General features: G+C 40.6%; 1 protein-coding gene across 3 annotated transcripts in view; it reads left to right on the top strand.

Annotated features, from left to right (window-relative positions):
* Positions 1-21189, top strand: part of APBB2 (amyloid beta (A4) precursor protein-binding, family B, member 2) — a 382672-nt gene that overhangs the window by 169880 nt on the left and 191603 nt on the right. For all 3 annotated transcript variants that reach the window (XM_010858831.1, XM_010858830.1, XM_010858829.1), the window contains 2 exons: positions 6258-6326; positions 15805-16614. In XM_010858831.1, coding sequence (XP_010857133.1) covers positions 6308-6326; positions 15805-16614 — 829 coding nt within the window. In that variant the 5' untranslated portion in view covers positions 6258-6307. The remainder of the gene's footprint in view (positions 1-6257; positions 6327-15804; positions 16615-21189) is intronic.

The following is a 21189-nucleotide window of genomic DNA, read 5'->3' as shown; positions in this document are numbered from 1 at the left end:
CCAGGATGTCTGGCTCTAGGTTAGTGATCACACCATCGTGATTATCTGGATCATGAAGATCTTTTTTGTACAGTTCTTCTATGTATTCTTGCCATCTCTTCTTAATATCTTCTGCTTCTGTTAGGTCCATACCATTTCTGTCCTTTATTGAGCCCATCTTTGCATGAAATGTTCCTTTGGTATCTCTGATTTTCTTGAAGAGATCCCTAGTCTTTCCCATTCTGTTGTTTTCGTCTATTTCTTTGCATTGATTGCTGAGGAAGGCTTTCTTATCTCTTCTTGCTATTCTTTGGAACTCTGCATTCAGATGTTTATATCTTTCCTTTTCTCCTTTGCTTTTCGCTTCTCTTCTTTTCACAGCTATTTGTAAGGCCTCCCCAGCCATTTTGCTTTTTGCATTTCTTTTCCATGGGGATGGTCTTGATCCCTGTCTCCTGTACAATGTCACGAACCTCATTCCATAGTTCATCAGGCACTCAATCTATCAGGTCTAGGCCCTTAAATCTATTTCTCACTTCCACTGTATAATCACAAGGAATTTGATTTAGGTCATACCTGAATGGTCTAGTGGTTTTCCCTACTTTCTTCAGCTTCAGTCTGAATTTGGCAATAAGGAGTTCATGGTCTGAGCCACAGTCAGGTCCTGGTCTTGTTTTTGCTGACTGTATAGAGCTTCTTCATCTTTGGCTGCAAAGAATATAATCAGTCTGATTTCGGTGTTGGCCATCTGGTGATGTCCATGTTAGAGTCTTCTCTTGTATTGTTGGAAAAGGGTGTTTGTTATGACCAGTGAATTTTCTTGGCAAAACTCTATTAGTCTTTGCCCTGCTTCATTCCATATTCCAAGGCCAAATTTGCCTGTTACTTCAGGTGTTTCTCGACTTCCTACCTTTGCACTCCAGTCGCCTATAATGAATAGGACATCTTTTTTGGGTGTTAGTTCTAAAAGGTCTTGCAGGTCTTCATAGAACCATTTGAGTTCAGCTTCTTCAGCGTTACTGGTTGGGGCATAGACTTGGATTCCTGTGATATTGAATGGTTTGCCTTGGAAACGAACAGAGATCATTCTGTCGTTTTTGAGATTGCATCCAAGTACTGCATTTCGGACTCTTTTGTTGACCATGATGGCTACTCCATTTCTTCTGAGGGATTCCTGCCCGCAGTAGTAGATATAATGGTCATCTGAGTTAAATTCACCCATTCCAGTCCATTTCAGTTCGCTGATTCCTAGAATGTCGACATTCACTCTTGCCATCTCTTGTTTGACCACTTCCAATTTGCCTTGATTCATGGACCTGACATTCCAGGTTCCTATGCAATATTGCTCTTTATAGCATCGGACCTTGCTTCTATCACCAGTCACATCCACAGCTGGGTATTGTTTTTGCTTTGGCTCCATCCCTTCATTCTTTCTGGAGTTATTTCTCCACTGATCTCCAGTAGCATATTGGGCCCCTACTGACTGGGGAGTTTCTCTTTCAGTATCCTATCATTTTGCCTTTTCATACTGTTCATGGGGTTCTCAAGACAAGAATACTAAAGTGGTTTGCCATTCCCTTCTCCAGTGGACCACATTCTGTCAGATCTCTCCACCATGACCCGCCCATCTTGGGTTGCCCCACGGGCATGGCTTAGTTTCATTGAGTTAGACAAGGCTGTTGTCCTAGTGTGATTAGATTGACTAGTTTTCTGTGAGTATGGTTTCAGTGTGTTTGCCCTCTGATGGCCTCTTGCAACACTTACCGTTTTACTTGGGTTTCTCTTACCTTGGGCGTGGGGTATCTCTTCACGGCTGCTTCAGCAAAGCGCAGCCATTGCTCCTTACCTTGGACGAGGGGTATCTCCTCACCGCTGCCCTTCCTGACCTTCAACGTGGGATAGCTCCTCTTGGCCCTCCTGCGCCCCAGGCAGCCATAGCTCCTTGGACGTGGGGTTGGTCCTCCCGACCACGGCCCCTGGCCTGGGGCGTGGAGTTGCTCCTCCTGGCCGCCGCCCTTAGCCTCGGGCCTGGGGCGTGGGATAACTTTTCTCGTCGCCGCCCCTGACCTCGGACAAGGGGTAGCTCCTCTTGGCCGCGCTTAGTGCGCCCGTCGCAGCCGCCTCCGTGTTCTTCACCATCTCCCGGAGTTTGCCCAAGTTCATGTCCATTGCATCAGTGATGCCATCCAACCATCTCATCCTCTGTCGCCCTCTCTTCCTTCTGTCTTCAATCTTGCCCAGCATCAGGGTCTTTTCCAATGAGCTGGCTCTTCACATCAGGTGGCCAAAGTAGTAGAGCTTCAGCTTCAGTATCAGACCTTCCAATGAGTATTCAGGGTTGATTTCCTTTATGATTCACTGGTTTGATCTCCTTGCTGTCTAAGGGACTCTCAAGAGTCTTCACCAGCACTCTTCAAATTATTTACCCTCTTTAGGGAAAAAAGATAAAAATTTAATGTCATGTGTTAAATGTAATAATAGAAGTTTGTAGAAAGTTTAGTGGTGGGGTAATAGTAATGAAACAAGTAGATAATTCAAAAGACATATTATTAAGGATGTAATACTTGAGCTGGATCTAAGTGGATAAACACTTGTGAGTTTTCGTTTCAGTTCAGTCACTCAGTCGTGTCCGACTCTTTGTGACCCCATGGACTACAGCACTCCAGGCCTCCCTGTCCATCACCAACTCCCGGAGTTTACTCAAAACTCATGTCCATTGAGTTGGTGATGCCATCCAACCATCTCATCCTGTGTCGTCCCCTTCTCCTGCCTTCAATCTTTCCCAGCATCAGGGTCTTTTCAAATGAGTTAGTTCTTCGAATCAGTTTTCATTTATTCCTTGGTAAAAGAGGAGTTAACATACAACTTTAGCTTACTAAAGAGTAATTTCTCATTCTTGTAGTCAGAGGATTAGGCTGTGAGGCAGCGGTTTTGTACCAGACTGCTGAATGCTGGTGTGGACCTCAAAGAAGGTGGTGGTAGTAGGCAGTACCCACCCTACACACAGCTCTCTCTTCCTTCAGACTAGGGGTGGCAACTTGCTCTTATAAGCCCTGGCGTCTGTATTATCCCTTATGGTTTTCCTACCCTGTCAACTTTTTTTTTTTTAATAGTCCCTTAATTAAATCCTCAAAATACTCGACTTGAATGTTCTCTGTTTCCAATTTGAAACCTGTTGGGGACAATGTGAAATTACATATTGAAAAAAGATAAAACACACAATAAAAGTAAGGAGAAAAGTCTTTTTATTCTAAATTGCAAACACAATATTACAAATAAAATAGTAAGGGAAATGGAACACATAAGGACCTGATTATAGTGAGGTAATTTACTGTAGCATTCTTGGTCAGGGGTATCATACTAGCAAAAATAAAGGCCTTGAGGATTGAATTGTTATCATATAAAACCTTGAATTAACATATGTGTATAATTCTGAATTCTTACACTTACGTCCAGTGGATAGGGGAAGTACTTAGCGTCTTATACTGAACCAAAGTTCCAGGGGGCATTTAATTTACTAGTTCACTTCTTTGTTTACTAGTGCTTTCATGATTTCCACTTTGGCTGCTTCTCTGTGGCCCTCTTGGAGATTTATTGAGCTCCAATGGCATTGTCACAGGCACGTGAGCATTATGGATTTTCATTAATGGTACACATGAAATGCTGCTGGAAAGAAAACTTGTTGCTAGATTGATTCTAGTTGCTAGTTATAGTATGTATTATCCTTAAAATATTCCTTTTGCCCCAACACAGGGGAATATTTTAAGGATAATACACAGTAAAATATGCAAATTTTCAGTTTCTGTTCAAGTCTTTTCAGGATACTTCTGTAAATAAGCCTTTTCTTAGCTTCCTTTCTACTTTATGGACATTCATTATCTTGATAGTTATCACCTCACATCTGCTTTGCTTATATCTGAAGGTATATTGAAGACAAAAACTAAAAAAGGAAAAGTGAATTGTGAAATACTTTTAAAAGAGAAAGATATAGGGCAGAAGCAAAGGTGCGTGGAGGAAACATCTCTTGCTGTTTCAGGACAGTTTAAATTAAGCCCACCCTTTTAATTATACCAGAGTAATGAGCCTTACCCGTGATATGTGAAAATATAATTTAAAAATGTATGGTGGGCTGGTAAACCAGGTTGTCAGGTCATTATCTGAATCATAAAGTTGGAAGGTAGTGCCTATTAAAGGTTACTAGTTTGGAAAGGTTAGATTAGAATTTAGTCTTTGCAAATATAGTTTCTCAACTTGAATAATGCTATAGAAAACCACTAACATTTGACTCATTTTTTTTTTTAACATTTTATGGAAGAGTGGTAAGCATACAGAAATGTGCACATAAGGGTACATCTTGATAAATTTTCACATCCCTATCAAGAAAGTATATCACCATTGTAGCGTCCTAAGGGCTACTTTTTTGCTTCTTCCCCTTTCCTGCCCTCCAGGGCAAACTACTATCTTGACATAGAAACGCTTTTCCTGTTTTTGTACTTTATATAAATGAAATCATGCAGTATCCATATTTGAATATCCACATCCACTAATATAATGGATTATTATTCTAATTGACATTCCTGATACCAACTCACTGAAAACAAGGTCTGTTTTCAGTTTTCCTTATCGTGTATCTAATTTGGTAAACTGGCAGTTTACCAGTGTGTCTAGTTCTTCATTATTCCTTTAAGACATTTTCTATGTAAATACAAGTATGTATGTGTGTGTGCATGTATCTATGTAAACGCAAGTATGTACATGTGTGTACACACATGTATGTATATATATGTTTTTAAAATTTTTATTCAAATTCAATCATGCATATTATTTACTTCTTTGTGATACGTCTTAAGGCCCTTTTTGTATCATCTGACGTAGATTCAATTCATTCTATTTAGAGGCGGCAGGAACAGCAACACAGTATTCCACTGAATGGCTATATCATAATTTAATGAGGAAGTTATCCACTGATGAACAGCTAGATTGTTACTGATCCTTTCCATTTAGAATAATAGAGTCTATGTAAGTTTATTTGTAAAATAAATTCTTAGGAAAAGAATTGCTGGGCAAGAAGGCCCATGCATTTTCAATTTGCTCACGTATTTCTAAAAGGCCCTCCATAGAGTTTTGCCAGTTTTTACTCCCACCAGCAGGAACTGAAAATTCCTATTTTCAATGTCCTTGCCTTAGATTATTTGTTATCGAGCCTGTTAATTTTTGCAGTCTGCTATAGGAAAAGTAGTAACTCATTTACATTTGCATTTTTTCAGTTTTAAGTGATGTTAGTTACTTATATTTACTGGACATTTGTGTTTCTCTTAATATTTGTTTCTGTCCTTTTCCCATTTTCCTTCAGGTCTGTTTATATTTTTCTTAATAATTTCAAAGAATTCTTTCTATATAAAGAAAATTTACCTTTTTATGTCATCTATAGTATGAGCTCTTTTTTAAATTGAGGTATAGTTGGTTTACAATGTTGAGTTTCAGGTATACAGCAAAGTAAAGTGATTCAGATATATATATATATATATATTCTTCTTCAGATTCTTTTCCATTATAATTTCAAGATATTGAGTATAGTTCTCTGTGTTACATAGTAGGTGTTGTTGGTTATCTTTTATACATGGTACTGTGTATCTGTTAATCCCAAACTCCTAATTTATATAGTACTGTGTGTCTTTTAATCCCAAATTCCTAATTTATATAGTACTGTGTGTCTTTTAATCCCAAACTCCTAATGTATATAGTACTATGTGTCATTAATCCCACACTTGCTGACCTTCCCACTTTGGTAACCATAAGTTTGTTTTCCTTGTCAGAGAATCTGATTCTGTTTTGTAAATAAATTCATTTGTAATGATTTTTTTTCAGGTTTTTTTTTTTTTTTCTTTGTTGTGTTTATAGCCATTTTTACCCCTTTAACAGAAGGTTTAAATTTTTATGTGGTGAAATTTGCCAGTTTTTCTTTATTGGCTTCTGAATTGTGTGTTCTTAATGAGAAAAATCATTGGAAACTTGAGAAAGATAACTTAAACCTGGCATGGAAAAACAAATCTCAAGAAATGTTTGTGGTTTCTCAAGAAATAAATGTGGTTAAGCAGGAATTTAAATTTTAGTCAAAAGTGGTTTAGCCAACTATAAGTAAACCAAATCTGGACATTGTCTGTTAAGATTTGTTTAACATTTTTAACAGCTTTTAGAAGAATTTTCAATGCTACGTTTTTTTCCTTTAATTCTTTGTTATTTGGGGTTTTAATTTCTCAAATGATCCTTCTTTTCAGATTTCAAATTATAACCTATTTCCTGCACCATTGCTGACGTCCAGAGACCCATGTCAGAAGTACTTCCAGGTCAGATACTTTCACATGTTTCAATGCATTGTACTAGTTGAATATTAAAACTTTAGCATATATATATACTAGATAATTGTTCTGACGTTAAACTTATGATTTGCTACAATACATGTTTTCTGCTTTTTATTGTTTTTCACTAATGTACTAGAAAAGTGGATCTTTACAATAAGATAGAAGAATTAATTGCACTTAACTGCATTCATCTATTATTTGCATGATCCTACTAATACTGTACTGTGAAAATATTTTAATCGACTATAACAGAAAATTAAAACTGTCACATTTTGCCATCTACTGTTGCACATTATAGCCTGTTAAGTGTTAAATATGAACAAAGGAGATATTGATGGTGAGTCTCCATAAATAGCCTCTTAGGCATTGTGGGATTTGCCTATAATAGGCTCCCAATTCAGTATTCTAATGCTGATTAATTTCAGGCCTTAAGAATACCAACCTAATTTTATTGTATGCTCCTTTCTTTGTGTCATAATGGATGCTAGTCTACATACAATGTGATATGAATTTACTTCTTAGCTTCACAGTAATATAATAAAAATAGCAATTGCAGTGACATTTTGAATTAAATGTAATATAGAATTGCAAGTGGCAGATCTGGGTAGATTCTTTGTTAGGACACCTACCACTCAGCAGGTTGCTTTTAAGTAAGTGTCCCTGAATTCAAAAGTTAAACTCAGCAAGTATGTCCAAGTCCTTTTCTCCTTTACATAACAGTGCATGTTACATCTTCACAGAGAGATAAAATAAAACACAATAAAATAAACACTAAGCTCAGCAGAGGTAGATGAGGGACAGGAAATATCCTTTTATTAAAAACACCTAAAAACAATATGACTAACCTAAATTCATACAAGAAAATCAGGAACTTAGAGGCAATTTTCAGAGGCCAATTTAGGGACAGAGTGTAGATTTTCTTTGTAAATGCATATTTGAATAAGTATGTTAATCTTGCAGAATCAAAACAAATACATATGTCCTTTAGAAAAATGCATGTTAAGTATTGAGATGAATTCCTTCTAGGAATTCTTTAGTATTTAAAATCTTTTATTACACTGTAAGATACACTCAATATGGAAATGTAAGAATAAAGCTGGCAAATAATATATAAATGATGTGTTTTCTGATTTCCTCTGAGTAGAGGTAAGCTAATCAAATAACTTATAGAAATTTCTTATGTCACTATATTTTGTTATACCAATTATGTACATTTCCTGTTGTTAGATTGCTTTATTCGTTGGTAGTTACATAAGAGATAATGAAACCATTATCCAGCATGGCTTTTAATAACAGCTACTGCTGTCGTGCATTTGGTGTAGGACATAACACATTTTATAAGGAGAACAGTATTTTTGTTTCAGTGGAGTATCATTCCAGCCATTTTTTACCTGAAAATACAATAACAGCTAGTGGAGAGCATGGGATAAGGCTTGATTTCAGTCTTGTTTTCCAACTCTGAGGAGCTGTGACTACAGAGAGCCTTTAAAAAAAAACAAAACATACCAGAATATATACCTTATATGCCTAGAAAATTCCTGCTGAACCTTCAACATTCGGCACAGAAGTCCCTTGTGAGGAGTTCTCAGCCTGTGGCATAGTCGGGTCATTACCCTATTCCAAGGATTCTGCCATTATTTAATGTTTTTTTCTCTTTTGGGATTGACTTGTCAGTTGCTCAAGAAAACCTGTCCTTATTTTAGCTTACCTTGTTTTCTTCCATCTACACCAGCTTGACCACTGATTATATTCATCAAACTCCACCGTATAACTCTAAGCTATATTTTTAAAAATACAGTCATCTTCAGAAAAAAACATTATTTAAAGAAGATGAAATGATGAGAAGAGGTTAGAAATTGAGCAATGAAAATGTGCTTGGTACAAGCATATCATTTCCCAAGGTGACGACATCTGCCAGGCTTGATGCTGGAATGCCTGGGTTTCCCCTGCTTGGAGTGCCTTTCTTTTCCTTGTCACTGGGGGACTCCTACTTACGTATCCTTCAAGACCCAAGTCAGCTGTTACTTTCATGAAAGTCTTCCCTGCACCTCTCTCCACATCCCTAATACCTTTTGCTTGTAAGCCCCTCTGCCTGCTCTAACCACTGGGAGGTGGGTTAATAACGTCTCCTTCCTACTGCCCTGTCTGACCAAGTTTCTTAAGGGAAAGCTTTTGGTACATCTCTCTTGGCTTTCCTCAGATTCACTTGGGCTGTTGAACAGAGTGAGCCCTCAGGCAGTTTAGTTGAATAGGGCGGGTCAGAGCTGCAGGTTGAAATCACCCCTTTATCTCAGTGCCTGGGGAAGGTGCCCCGTGAACCAACTGTGTGAGGTTGTCCTCCCAGTTTAAAAATGTCCAGGGTTCTAATCCTGTGACCTCTCTGACCAAGGAACCCTAGCTGCTTCCCAATAACCTTTGCCTTCTTTGTTCATAGAGAACTTCTTATCATTTTTGCCACATTGAGAGTTTACTTTCATGAGTAATTTCAGGAACCAGCTTTATTTTGCCTCTCCTTCCTAAAAGGAAAAAAAAAAAAATCTGAGTTTACTTCATTTCCTTAATACTTTGAGGTCTAGTTCAAAAGGCAACATTCCTCAGCATAGAAGTTTTGCTGTTAACCCCTCAGTGGAAATAAAATTGTATAGCAGAAAACAAAAATGAAGAAGATGTGAAGTCTCATTTAGAAATTGGGCAGACATTGGGCTTCCCCGGGCCCATTTGTCAATTTCCAATTTTGTAAGCATGTGACAGGAGCAGGGGAAGAGCAGTAGGTTATTGAAGAGATGCATTTCCTGCCATTACTGACAAGTTTTCTTCGACAGGAGGCTAGAGGTCTCAGCAAAGAGAAGCGGGAAGGGTGAGTGTAACTATGGGCTCCAGCACAGGTTTATATTAGGATGTCATCTGAGTTACAGGGGTTGCATCTCAGTGCTGAGATCTTTGTGACTCAGGGTTTGAGGAAAGCTTTGTTAGCCATGAAATTAAAGTGACCCTGGCTTACCTAGTTTTGGTTAGGCTTCATAAAAATACTTTGTGCATTACATTAACTTAAGCTGAAAATCTTTTACTCTAAAAGAGAAAAGAGCATGCTTCTCTTCTGATTATTCCAGAAAAAGTCTTAGGATTCTTGTTCAGTTGCTCAGTCGTGTCCAACTCTTTGTAACTCCGTGGACTGCAGCACGCCAGGCTTCCCTGTCCTTCACTACCTTCCGGAGTTTGCTCAGATTTATGTCCATTGAGCCGATGATGCCATCCAACCATCTCATCCTCTGTCGCCCCCTTCTCCTCTTGCCTTCAGTCTTTCCAAGCATCCAGGTCTTTTCCAGTGAGTTGGCTCTTCGCATCCTGTGGCCAAAGTATTGGAGTTTCAGCTACAGCATCAGTTCTTAATAAATATTCAGGGTTGATTTCCTTTAGGATTGACTGGTTTGACCTCCTGGCTGTCCAAGGGACTCTCAAGAGTCTTCTCCAGCATTCCAGTTCAAAGGCATGCTTTTCCTTGAATCAGTCACCATAGCCATGGGGATTTGCTACTCTGATTGGCTGGGCTTGGGCCGGGGACCTCATGAATCAAGGGTACAGTCATCTCTGCCTGAACATGGGGGCTGGATCTCTAGAATGTAAGCTCCATGAGACCAGATATTTTTGTCAGTTTTGTTTACTTCTGTCTCCTCAACAGTTAGAATGGTGTCTGTGACTAGTGCATGAAAAAATACCTGTCAAATGAATGAATGAGCATGGAGGACGGCTGATTCTTAAGAAAAAATGTGAGACTTTTATTAGAAAAGGAGGAAGTATTTGCCAGGCCGTAGTAGTTTGTCCATCATGCATGCAGGAGGGTGACAGCAGTGGTGATGTGAGCGCTTTTCACACTCTTAGTTCTGAACATATACCTGGCTCTGCTATAGGAATCCATCCTCTTGAATTGATGTTGCATCTTTGTGAGTTGCGCTCAAAACAGCATGATGAATAGATGTGGAAGTGATGGCAATATCATGGGTCCCATTCACGTTCCCCCGGGTTCAATCCCTGGATCGGGAAGATCCCTGGAGAAGGAAATGGCAACCCACTCCAATATTCTTGCCTGGAAAACCTCATGGACAGAGGAGTCTGGCAGGTTCCAGGCCATAGGGTCACGAAGAGTCGGACACGACTGAGCAACTAACACTAACACACACATTCACCTTCCAGACTAATTGAATCAGATATCTGGAGTGTCTTTAGGGGTGGGCCTAGGCTTCTGTACTTTTTAAAAGCTCCCCAGAGTGTGCGTGCAGCTAGGATTGGAGCGGCTCCTTGTTCCTGTCACGCCTATTGCCTTATCTGTCAGGGACCTCTGACCCCTTAGCCTTTTCCCCCAGCTCTTCACCCTCCTCCTGGCTCCATCTCCTGCCCCCACCCCAGACCAGATCCTGGAGTGCATTCCTCACTGTTCACATGTGACACCTTAATCATGTCCCTCTCTGCGCCTATTTCTTTCCTATTTAAAAATCCCATTCCATAGGTTGCCTTTTCATTTGCTTGATTAATTTTTTTTTTTCTGAGCAAAACCTTTTCTGATGTAGTCCCACTTGTTCATTTTTGCTTTTGGTGTCAAACGCAAAATACCGTTGTCAAGATCTGTGTCAAGGGGCTCACCCCGCTATAGTTTCTTTGATGACTTTTATGACTCCAGCCCTCAATTTCACGTCTGTAGTCCATTTTGAGTTAATTTTTGTGTATCATATAAGACAGTATTCTAGTTTCATTCTTTCACATGTAGCTGTCCAGTTTTCCCCAGCTCCTTTATTGAAGAGACTGTCCTTCCCCACTGTATATTATTGGTTCCTTTGTCATAGGTTAGTTGACTGTATATGTGTGGACTTGTTTCTAGGCTCTCTATTCTGTTCCACTGAGCTATGTGTCTGTTTTTATGCTGCCAGCCTTCTTTTATTTGTGTATTTATTTTGAAATTGCTTATTCTGTTTTTCTCTGTTGTGACTGTTTCGAAACTTTGTCCCTCTCCTCATGTTCCCCCTAGACTGCTTCCCCCAGGGAAAGACTTCATCTTTATGGAGAAACTGAGGTTCTCAGTTTTGCTTTTGTGTCACCACAGTGACGTATGTGCTTGACCCTGTCCTGGCTCCCGCTCCCCCCTCCTCACGTCTTGGACGAGGCTGACATTTCCACATCCGTTCTGCGGGTCCCCCCAGCGTGGTCTGTCCTTCTGTTGTGTTTCTTCTTTTCCCCTCTGTGCCAGCTTCAGCTTTCCCGGCCTATAAAAAAAGGAAACGTGGCTTGGACTCTCAGTTTAAAGAACAAAAGTTCCTTGCCATATCCCCAGATCACCTTCCAGCCGTTCTTCTTTCTCCTTCTGCTTGTTTTCTGGTGAAGTTCCTTAAAGGTCACTCCCTGCCCAACTCTGCCATCCTCCTGAAGCTGATATAACAGGAGACGCCACTGTCCTTATGATCACTCAGTGCACCTGGCTCTTTTCAGTCCCTATCTCTAAATCCGGGTGGCTCATGGAGACCTCACTGTACACCCTGGTCAAGAGATGAGTGACCAGAGCTGGCCCTATAGCTGTGTGAGTACCTCCCTATACCCACTTCGTCCTCTCCCTACTGTCTCTTTTTTTCATATTGGAATATAGTTGTTTTTAATGTTGTGTTACTTTCTGCTGTACAGCAAAGTGACTCAGTTATACATACATCCACTCTTTTTTAGATTTCCTCCCCATGTAAGTCACCACAAATCACTGAGAAGCGTCCCCTGTGCCGTACAGATTGACCCGTGTACTCTCCCTGCTGTCTTGACTGGACTGTTCCAGTAGCCTTCCAGCGAGTCTCCTTGCTGAGGCTTTGTTCTCCTCAGGTAAATAGTAGAGTCAGTATCTAACACCAGATAGAACATGAAGATGGAGCCAGCCTCCCTCTCTAGTTAGAGAGACACCCTCTATCTACCTTATTATGCTCTTTCCCTGAGAATCACTGATGTTTTAATGCCAAATTTTCATTGCTTCTCTATTGCCTTTTATCAGAGTCATCTCCATCTTGGAGAATATGTTTGAGGAAAGAAAAGAACACAACCCTTGCACACACACATTTGAGCCTCATTCATTCTTCTTGCAGCTGTTGAAGTGCTTGATATTCTTCTCTGCCTCAGGGTCAAGTCCATCTCTTGGAGCAGGTCTTCCAGGACTCTCTGCCCAATCCCTCCTCCTCTCTCTCTACCACCTCTCCTCTCACGTCTTGATTTGCTCAGATTCCCCAGATGGTAATCCACACTCTCTTGTCTGCAGCTCCTCTCCAGTGTGAAGTGGGAAGATCACTTACCCCTTTGTACCCTGATTGCTGTCACTTTGTGTGTGTCTGAGGCTGAGAGCGCTTCGCAGGCAGGACCTTATTTGTCTTGGTTTCCGCATTCCCAGCCCCAGCACCAGGCAAGAGCGTGCTCAGTACATGATGGCCGGAGGTGTGGTGGCCAGAGACAGAAGAGTGCAGCACGGGAGGGAGCTGTGAGATGATAGTCATCCCTGGTGTGTGTTGAGCTCTTACAGTACATCAGGCCTTAGGTTCAGTGCTTGACAGCTGTCTCTCTCAGTCCTCAGCAAAGCTCAGTGATGTATAGATACTATTAAGCATTATCCTGGTAAAGAAATGAAGAGTTTAAGCAACTTTTCTGTTATGTCAAGGAGATTGGACTTAATTCATAGACTTTTTTGACTGTAAAGAAAATAACTAAATTTTAGAAGATTTAAAAAGACATTATAAAATTTTCTTTCTTTTAAAAAAAAGAATCACATACCTCCTTTCTCTTAAATCTGAGGATTTTCTTCTGTAATTAAACTCCTGTAGACTCGGCTTCTTTACCTCTTCTTGTTAGTCTGTTTGCTCCCTGTGTCTCTGCAGCAAGACCATTTTTGTACAACTCAGATCAAATGCCTGATTAATCTAGGGGCCTGACAGCAGGCAGCTTTGTGCTCTGTCACTTGGATTAAAAGGCTGAAGATCACTTGTATTTATTGTTTATACACTGTGCTAACCTCCTAGTGCCATTTCGCATTTTAATCCTTACAGCAGCCAAGTACTATTATCGTCCCCATTTTTCAGACAAGGAGACTGAGAGCCTGATGTCCTGGATCACTTAACCAGGAATTAGCATGGAGCAGGCTTGTGCCTCGTGTCTTTGACCTGAGTTCTGTGCAGTCATCCTCATGGGCACTGCCTCCTCACTTTTGGGAGCCTCCTTTCTGCTGCCTTGGCCTTTCTAGGAAGTTGCTCATCTCTACCTGCTTCAGGACCCTGTGAGCCCAAAACACTTGCTGGCTGATGTATTAACATCTAGGGACAACTGTGTACTTCATAGGATTAACTGACTGTCTTCGTTCTAGATCTGAACCTTTTATTTTGCTTCCAGATGATACTATCATTTACTATTTAAAACACACACCTGAATTGTGTTCAGGCTTTGATCTATAAAAACAGCATCTGCAGAGCTATTTTTGGTCCTGTTGTTCTAACTTAACCCTCCCAAATTTTGCGTTTGTGATTTCTAGCAAGCAGAAGAGTTGCAGTGGACTAGAAGGGGTGGTAGGATCCAAAGGCTGGTGAAAACACGGCTCAAAGGTTTTACCTGTCAAGTAAAACCAAGATATAAAAGCTACTTCAGTATTAAATCACCTAAAATTTTTGATGGTATTCTTTGTGAAAGTGTTTATGGCTATAAACAAAGTAAATAAAAATTTCTCCTTAATAACATTGCTAGAATATAGTATCTAATGTCATAAAACAGCCTCATAAAAAAATTTTTTTGTCACACCTTCTTAAAAGCCAGCAGATTGCCAGCTTTCTCATAATAATGTCACTCCAAATACCCGAGTCTAAATATAATTTTCTCTCCTGTCCTATGTTACGGGTATTATGTCTCAGGGAAAACTTCATGTGGGTTCACAGTGGACCCTTTTCATACCAAATGCTGCTCTGAAGTGAGGTTGAATTATATATTAAAACATGTTTCCTGTAAAACGGTAGTACTAGCCAAAGCAGTATAAAGAATTTTTTAAAAATTCAGTTGTCAGTATTGTTTAAAAGATCCTAGACCCTAGATCCTCAGTGAAGCCCAAGTGCTGAGACAGGTGTGGGTAAGCAGGAATCCTTTGGGCTCCAGCCCTCGCTATCTCTGCGGGCCACATGGTCATTCTGCTGTAAATATGGACAAGGCTTGGAGGGTACAGATGTTGCCTAGCTTCAGAGAAGCACACAAGGCTCTAGTGGTGACTCTTTTAAAATATCCCATCCTGAGTGTTGGACGATGGGCAGAGATGTTGCTAAGCTCCCAAACTGGAGAACATTCTTACCTTCCTCCCCTGCAGAGGCCTCTGTTTTGCTCGATGGAGAAGGAGGGGGTTGTCACAGTACAATTTCAGGAATGTTAGGAGCTGTGCTTTGGTTCATCTACTCCTGATATAGAGGAGGAGCCCTTGGAAGTCTCTGGAGGGCAAGGGATCAGATAAGAAAGAAGTCATTCGTCATAGGCTGAGAAATCTGAAACTTTAGGAATTCCCCCTAATGAAGTTTGTTCCTTTCTAGTTTGAGGAATCTTTCTCTCTTCCTAGCAAGAGACACATGGAACAAATCACTGATGGTGTGAACAATATTTGAGATAAATGCAACTGCCAGACAGTTTTCCAGGAGTTCTGCAAGGGCACGTGGTGCCTGCAAACTGCTGAGTGTGTGTTTTAATTCAGTGGAATATATTCAGACTCCTTTGGGGGCTCTAACATGTCTGTAGCCTCGGGCTCAATGCTGCATTATTATAAATTGTTTTATGTGTATGTTCTTGAGTAATTAAGCCATTTCTCCAAAATTTATGGTTAGTGCACACAGTAAGCCCAGGTCAGAAATGTTCACAAGACAGTATCAAACTGTAATGGAGGTTTGGTTTTTCCTGGCATTCAGAACACGATTTCTAAATATGGTGAAGAAGAATTACCTTGGATACGTGGTACCTTACTGAACAGTGACCTTTCAGGTTAATTAAGAATACTGGAGCCCCAGAGGCTTTCTGAGCAACCTTTTTTGTTGCCTGAGGTAACGACAAAATAGAAATGTAGTGTAAATGTTTAGAAAGCAGATGATTTTCGAGGTTGTGAAAAAATGAAGACCCGCTGTGGGAAGAAAGTGCTTTTATATGAATTCAAAAGAGAGATACATTTTTATTCTAAGTAAAATTTGAAACCTCAGACCACCACGCTTTTCTATAAACTGGCTTTTGTGTATCCACATTAAGCCTTTTATTTGCTCCTGGTTAATGTATGAGCACACGGTGAAAAGAGAGAGGAAGATGGGTCAGTTCTACAAAACTGCAATGGAAGCATTGATTCTTTCAATTTTCCGTATGGAAATGTTTGCTCACTCTGTGCACTAAGTCATTTGATCATGCCGGGCATCCAATGACTGGTTTTCTTCTTCTTTTTTTTCAGCTGACTCAGGTGTAGACACTTTGGCAGTGTTTATGGCCAGCAGCGGAACCACGGACGTCACGAATCGGAACAGCCCAGTCACACCACCAAACACCCTCAATCTCCGGTCCTCCCACAATGAACTATTGAACGCCGAAATAAAACACACAGAAACCAAGAATAGCACACCCCCTAAATGCAGGAAAAAATATGCACTAACTAATATCCAGGCGGCCATGGGCCTCTCGGATCCAGCCGCACAGCCCCTGCTGGGAAATGGCTCTGCCAACATCAAGCTGGTAAAAAACGGGGAGAACCAGCTCCGGAAGGCCGCAGAACAAGGGCAGCAGGACCCCAACAGGAACGTCAGCCCCACCGCGGTCATCAACATCACTTCTGAGAAGTTAGAGGGTAAAGAGCCCCACCCTCGGGACTCCCCGGACTGTGAGATTTTACCCTCCCAGCCCCGGAGAACCAAGAGCTTCCTGAACTACTATGCAGACCTGGAGACCTCCACCAGGGATCTCGAGCAGAACGTGGGCCACCAGCTTGGGGCTGTGGGAGAGAAGGCCCAGCCAGGCCAGGCCTCCTCCACTGTCGGGAACGGTGATGTGCTGCTGCAGAAACCAAACAAGCCCCAATCTAGCCCCGAGGAGGGCCACATAGCCACCGTATCATCCAGCCCAGAGACCAAGAAGGATCATCCTAAAACAGGGGCCAAAACCGATTGTGCACTCCACCGGATCCAGAACCTGGCACCAAGCGATGAGGAGTCCAGCTGGACCACTCTGTCCCAAGACAGCGCCTCCCCCAGCTCCCCGGACGAGACAGGTACCCGAGAGAAGTGTAGCCTGCGGTGGCACTTTCCCTTCTTGATGGAATTAATCTCTGCAATGACCCCCCTCCCCCAAAATTTTCATTTGCAGGTGGAGAAGAACTTGAGCCTCTTAGGGAAAAATTGGGCAATTTATGTGAAAAGTACTCAGCATTTTCATTTTGATTCAAACAAGTTGTTTGTCCTGGGAAGCATTTTTGTAAAAGAAATAAGTCCCTGGTGTTAAATACAGTAAAACATCACTTATTTGGAAATTATACTGCCAGTGGTTAGGTGAACCGTTTCTACTATCTCGAAACACTGGGTTTTGTAAGGAAAATAATAAGGCAGTTGCCAGGGGTGGATGCAACCTGAGAAAGAGAACAACTATTTTTAAAGTTCTCAGAAAAACGTGTTTATGCTCAAGCTAATGAAAAGTTTAAAGTTTAAGAAGTTGAAAGTCTATTCATTAAAGACATGTCCTTTTTGACCTTTACTGGGAAATATGTTGTTAGCCTTGTGCAAGTGATATTTGAAAGTGAGAAAGTGGTGTTTCTTTTAATATATTTTCAGAAGTTTTGGATTTTAACTAGTCTAGTTGAGACCAGTCTTTCTTGACTTTTGTCTATATTTGTAACATCTTTGGATTTTTCACAGAACTGAAAATTGTCACAGAAATGAGCAGGGTCCTAAAACTGAGCTACTTTTTATCTCATCTTCTCATAGTCCCCTTTTTACTGATCATAAGGTTAAAAGATTGGAGAACTGAATTGTATCTGAATTCACTGTAAACAAGCACTCACAAAGGCTTCTTTCTTTACCCTAACCCTGCATCTAGTGGTTCCCAAGGCTGTGTTAATGTGATACAGATGTTACAGATAGAACCACCAGGGAAGGAAATGACATTTTCCCAACCTATAAGGCAGAGAAGTTATAAGGACTACAGATAGGAAAAGAGAAGGAGAAAATAAGACATTACCTTGTTGAAAAAAAGAAAAAAAGGCTTTTTGAAGTGCCCTTTAAAATCAGAGTGCTTTACATGATTTCATCAGCTTCCTGTTACTGGATATGTGGCAGTAGGGAGGCTGAGATGAGCCCATTTCATCTCATAAACGTCTGGGCCTGCACATTATTGGAATTATAATTATGTTTAGTAATGTCACTGAGTTCACAGCTCTCTATTACTTTTTACATTTAGAGAATTCATATCCTGTAGCCGATGGAAACTGTCACCTGCCAGTGTCTGAATCTATATAAACGACTCCTTGAGTATCTCACGTTCAGACTTGCTCTCGTGTGTTCAGCGCCCTCCGCTGAGGCCGCGCTGCCTTCCTCAGGTCATGGCAGCCTTTCTGCTGCTCTTCTGAGCACAGTGCTCCTGTTGTAGTGACACTTTAAATCTTACTGAAATGTATTAGGTAAAGTCTCCCCTGTTCCTCACTCCGTTTGCCTTTTTTCCAATGAAAACCACTACTTTTTTTTTTTTTTAAGCATTTTTTTTTTCAGGAGCCATTTTAGGCATATACCCACATTTATAATAAACTTTAAAATTTCCCCCTATTTCATAATATTTTTAAAGAGTCTTTACCTTTTCGAGATACATACTAGAATATGGTAGAATAATATATAGTGTAATATATTCTTATTGAAATAATACGTGTATGCCTTTTGTCCATAAGCTAATCTTTGTTAAAGGTAGGTACATAAAGCTTTATTACTATGTTCTCTCTACTTTTGTGTGCTTAAATTTTTCCATGGTAAAAAAATTTTTTAAATGAGTGACATTATTTTATGAATGCTTCACTTTTTCCACTGAAGTATGTATTTTGCAGATCAGTTCATAACAGGACATAGCGGTGTTCTACCTCAGGCTAAGTTTAAATGTTAAGCATGCTGTTCCACCCTCTTAAAGCTCCGTGGTTTAACAATTCCCCTGATGCTGAGTGTTTAGGGTAGTTCTATCCGCAACCCCTTTGCTTATTGAATGCTGGTATCAGTAAGGGCTGGCAGAGAGTACAGAGCTTAAACTGACCCCATGCACGGGCTCGGTTCATCTCTCCAGGGTCTCCTCAGCTCACTACTCATTTGCTCAGTGTCCCGGGGTAACTTGCTGCTGAGTTTCTCTACAGAACCCATTAGAGTGCTTGGCATGTGATATGTATTGGATTAGAGTTTTCTGACTTGTTGAGGGGTTAGGTTCATTTTTCATTCTTCAAGTCACTTTTGAAGACCTTGAGGTTTAGAATAAGGATGACAGTATGGTGATGGTCCATAATAGGTCACTAAGGATAGACATTTTGATTTAGATGTGCTTGGAAAAATGTGTTAGCTGTGACTCAACTCCAAAGCTGTGAGATTGAGGGGTTTTTTAAACAAATTTAGAAGCCATCCCTTCAAAATGAATGTTTGGGAATTCTTTTGGAATTTCTTCAGAGCCCCTTGTGAACTCCCATTGAAAAAACACCTCTTGGGACTTCCCAGGTGGTCCAGTGATTAGGACTGCACTCTCACTGCTGTGGGCCTGGGTTCAATCCCTGGTCAGGGAACTAGGATCCCACAGACCACGCAGTGTGGCCATGAAAAAAAAGAAAGAAACTTGATGATTTTTCATAGGGGCTTAATAAAATGGAAGATATAGAGTATGAAACTGACGGTATCCTATAGAATGGCCGTTTTCAAAATTTGGTTCATTACTAATGTGTACAAAGACAGGCTATACACAGAGAAGACCAAATCAGATGGTGTGATAGTGGGCCTAATGCTTCATTAACTTAGCATTGAGAGGACAGGCTCTTGGGTCAACTGCTTGAGTTTAGGTCTCCGCTGGGTTCTGCGTAGGCAGTTCGCATAGCCTCTCAACTGTAAAGTGGGGGTGCTAGTAATGTTTTAGCATAGATCTGGTGTGAAGATTAAGTGAAGACATCTTTGAAGAGCCCTTAGAACAGTGTCTGGCATATAGCAAGAACTTAATAAATGAGTCCTTATTTTTATTAGTGATAATCATTATCAGTATAGCAGTGGGATATATAAGTTTACTTCTCTCTTAATTATGAGTTACTTATATTTTGGTCTCTGATTTTAGTTAGGACTTTCTGTACCCTAAGAGAAAGGATTGGTGATTTGTCTTCATCTTTGTGCTGTCATGACATGCCTGAAATATAGCAGGTGAACTTGTAAGTAAATAATGATTAATTGAATAAAAATGGAGGTCATCTACATATCCCCAAATGGCCCTGATGTAGTGAGTAAATCATTTGATGTTATATTTTAATCAATGTCTGATTTTTATATCAGGTACTTATTTTATTTGATATTGGGGTACTTACTGAACATGGCCTCGCCCATCAGAACAAGACCCAGTTTCCCCCTCAGTCAGTCTTTCCCATCAGGAAGCTTACATAAGCCTCTTATCCTTCTCCATCAGAGGGAAGACAGACTGAAAACCACAATCACAGAAAACTAACCAATCTAATCACATGGACCACAGCCTTGTCTAACTCAGTGAAATGATGAGCCATGTTGTGTAGGGCCACCCAAGACGGACGGGTCGTGGTGGAGAGATCTGACAAAACATGGTCTACTGGAGAAGGGAATGGCAAACCACTTCAGTATTCTTGCCTTGAGAACCCCATGAACAGTATGAAAAGGAGAAAAGATAGGACACTGAAAGATGAACTCCCCAGGTCAGTAGGTACCCTGTATGCTACTGGAGATCAGTGGAGAAATAATTCCAGAAAGAATGAAGAGACAGAGCCAAAACAAAACCAACACCCAGTTGTGGATGTGACTGGTGATAGAAGTAAAGTCCAATGCTGTAAAGAGCAATATTGCATAGGAACCTGGAATGTTAGGTCCATGAATCAAGGAAAATTAAAAGTGGTCAAACAGGAGATGGCAAGGGTAAACATCAACATTTTAGGAATTGGTGAACTAAAATGGACTGAAATGGGTGAATTTAATTCAGATGACCGTTACATCTACTACTGTGGGCAAGAATTCCTTAGAAGAAATGGAGTAGCCCTCATAGTTAACAAGAGAGTCTGAAATGCAGTACTTGGATGCAATCTCAAAAACAACAGAATGGTCTATCTCTGTTCGTTTCCAACGCAAACCATTCAGTATCACAGTAATCCAAGTCTCTGTCCTGATCAATAATGCTGAAGAAGCTGAACAGTTCTGTGAAGACCTATAGAAAAAAAAAAAAGCAAGAGAGTTCCAGAAAAACATCTACTTCTGCTTTACTGACTATGCCAAAGCCTTTGACTATGTGGATCACAACAAATTGTGGAAAATTCTTTAAGAGGTGGGAATACCAGACCACCTTACCTTCCTCCTCAGAAATCTCTATGCAGGTCAAGAAGCAGCAGTTAGAACCAGACATGGAACAACAGACTGGTTCCAAATCGGGAAACGAGTACGTCAAGGCTGTATAGTGTCACCTTGCTTATTTAACTTACATGCAGAGAACAGCATGAGAAATGCTGGGCTGGAAGAAGCACAGGCTGGAATCAAGATTGCCGGGAGAAATATCAGTAACCTCAGATATGCAGATTGACACCACCCTTATGGCAGAAAGTGAAGAAGAACTAAAG

The sequence above is a fragment of the Bison bison genome, unplaced genomic scaffold, assembly GCF_000754665.1.
Source record: "Bison bison bison isolate TAMUID 2011002044 unplaced genomic scaffold, Bison_UMD1.0 scf7180017864451, whole genome shotgun sequence".
Taxonomy (NCBI): domain Eukaryota; kingdom Metazoa; phylum Chordata; class Mammalia; order Artiodactyla; family Bovidae; genus Bison; species Bison bison.
Note: the sequence above shows the minus strand (reverse complement) of the source record. Positions and strands in the feature narration are given on the sequence as shown.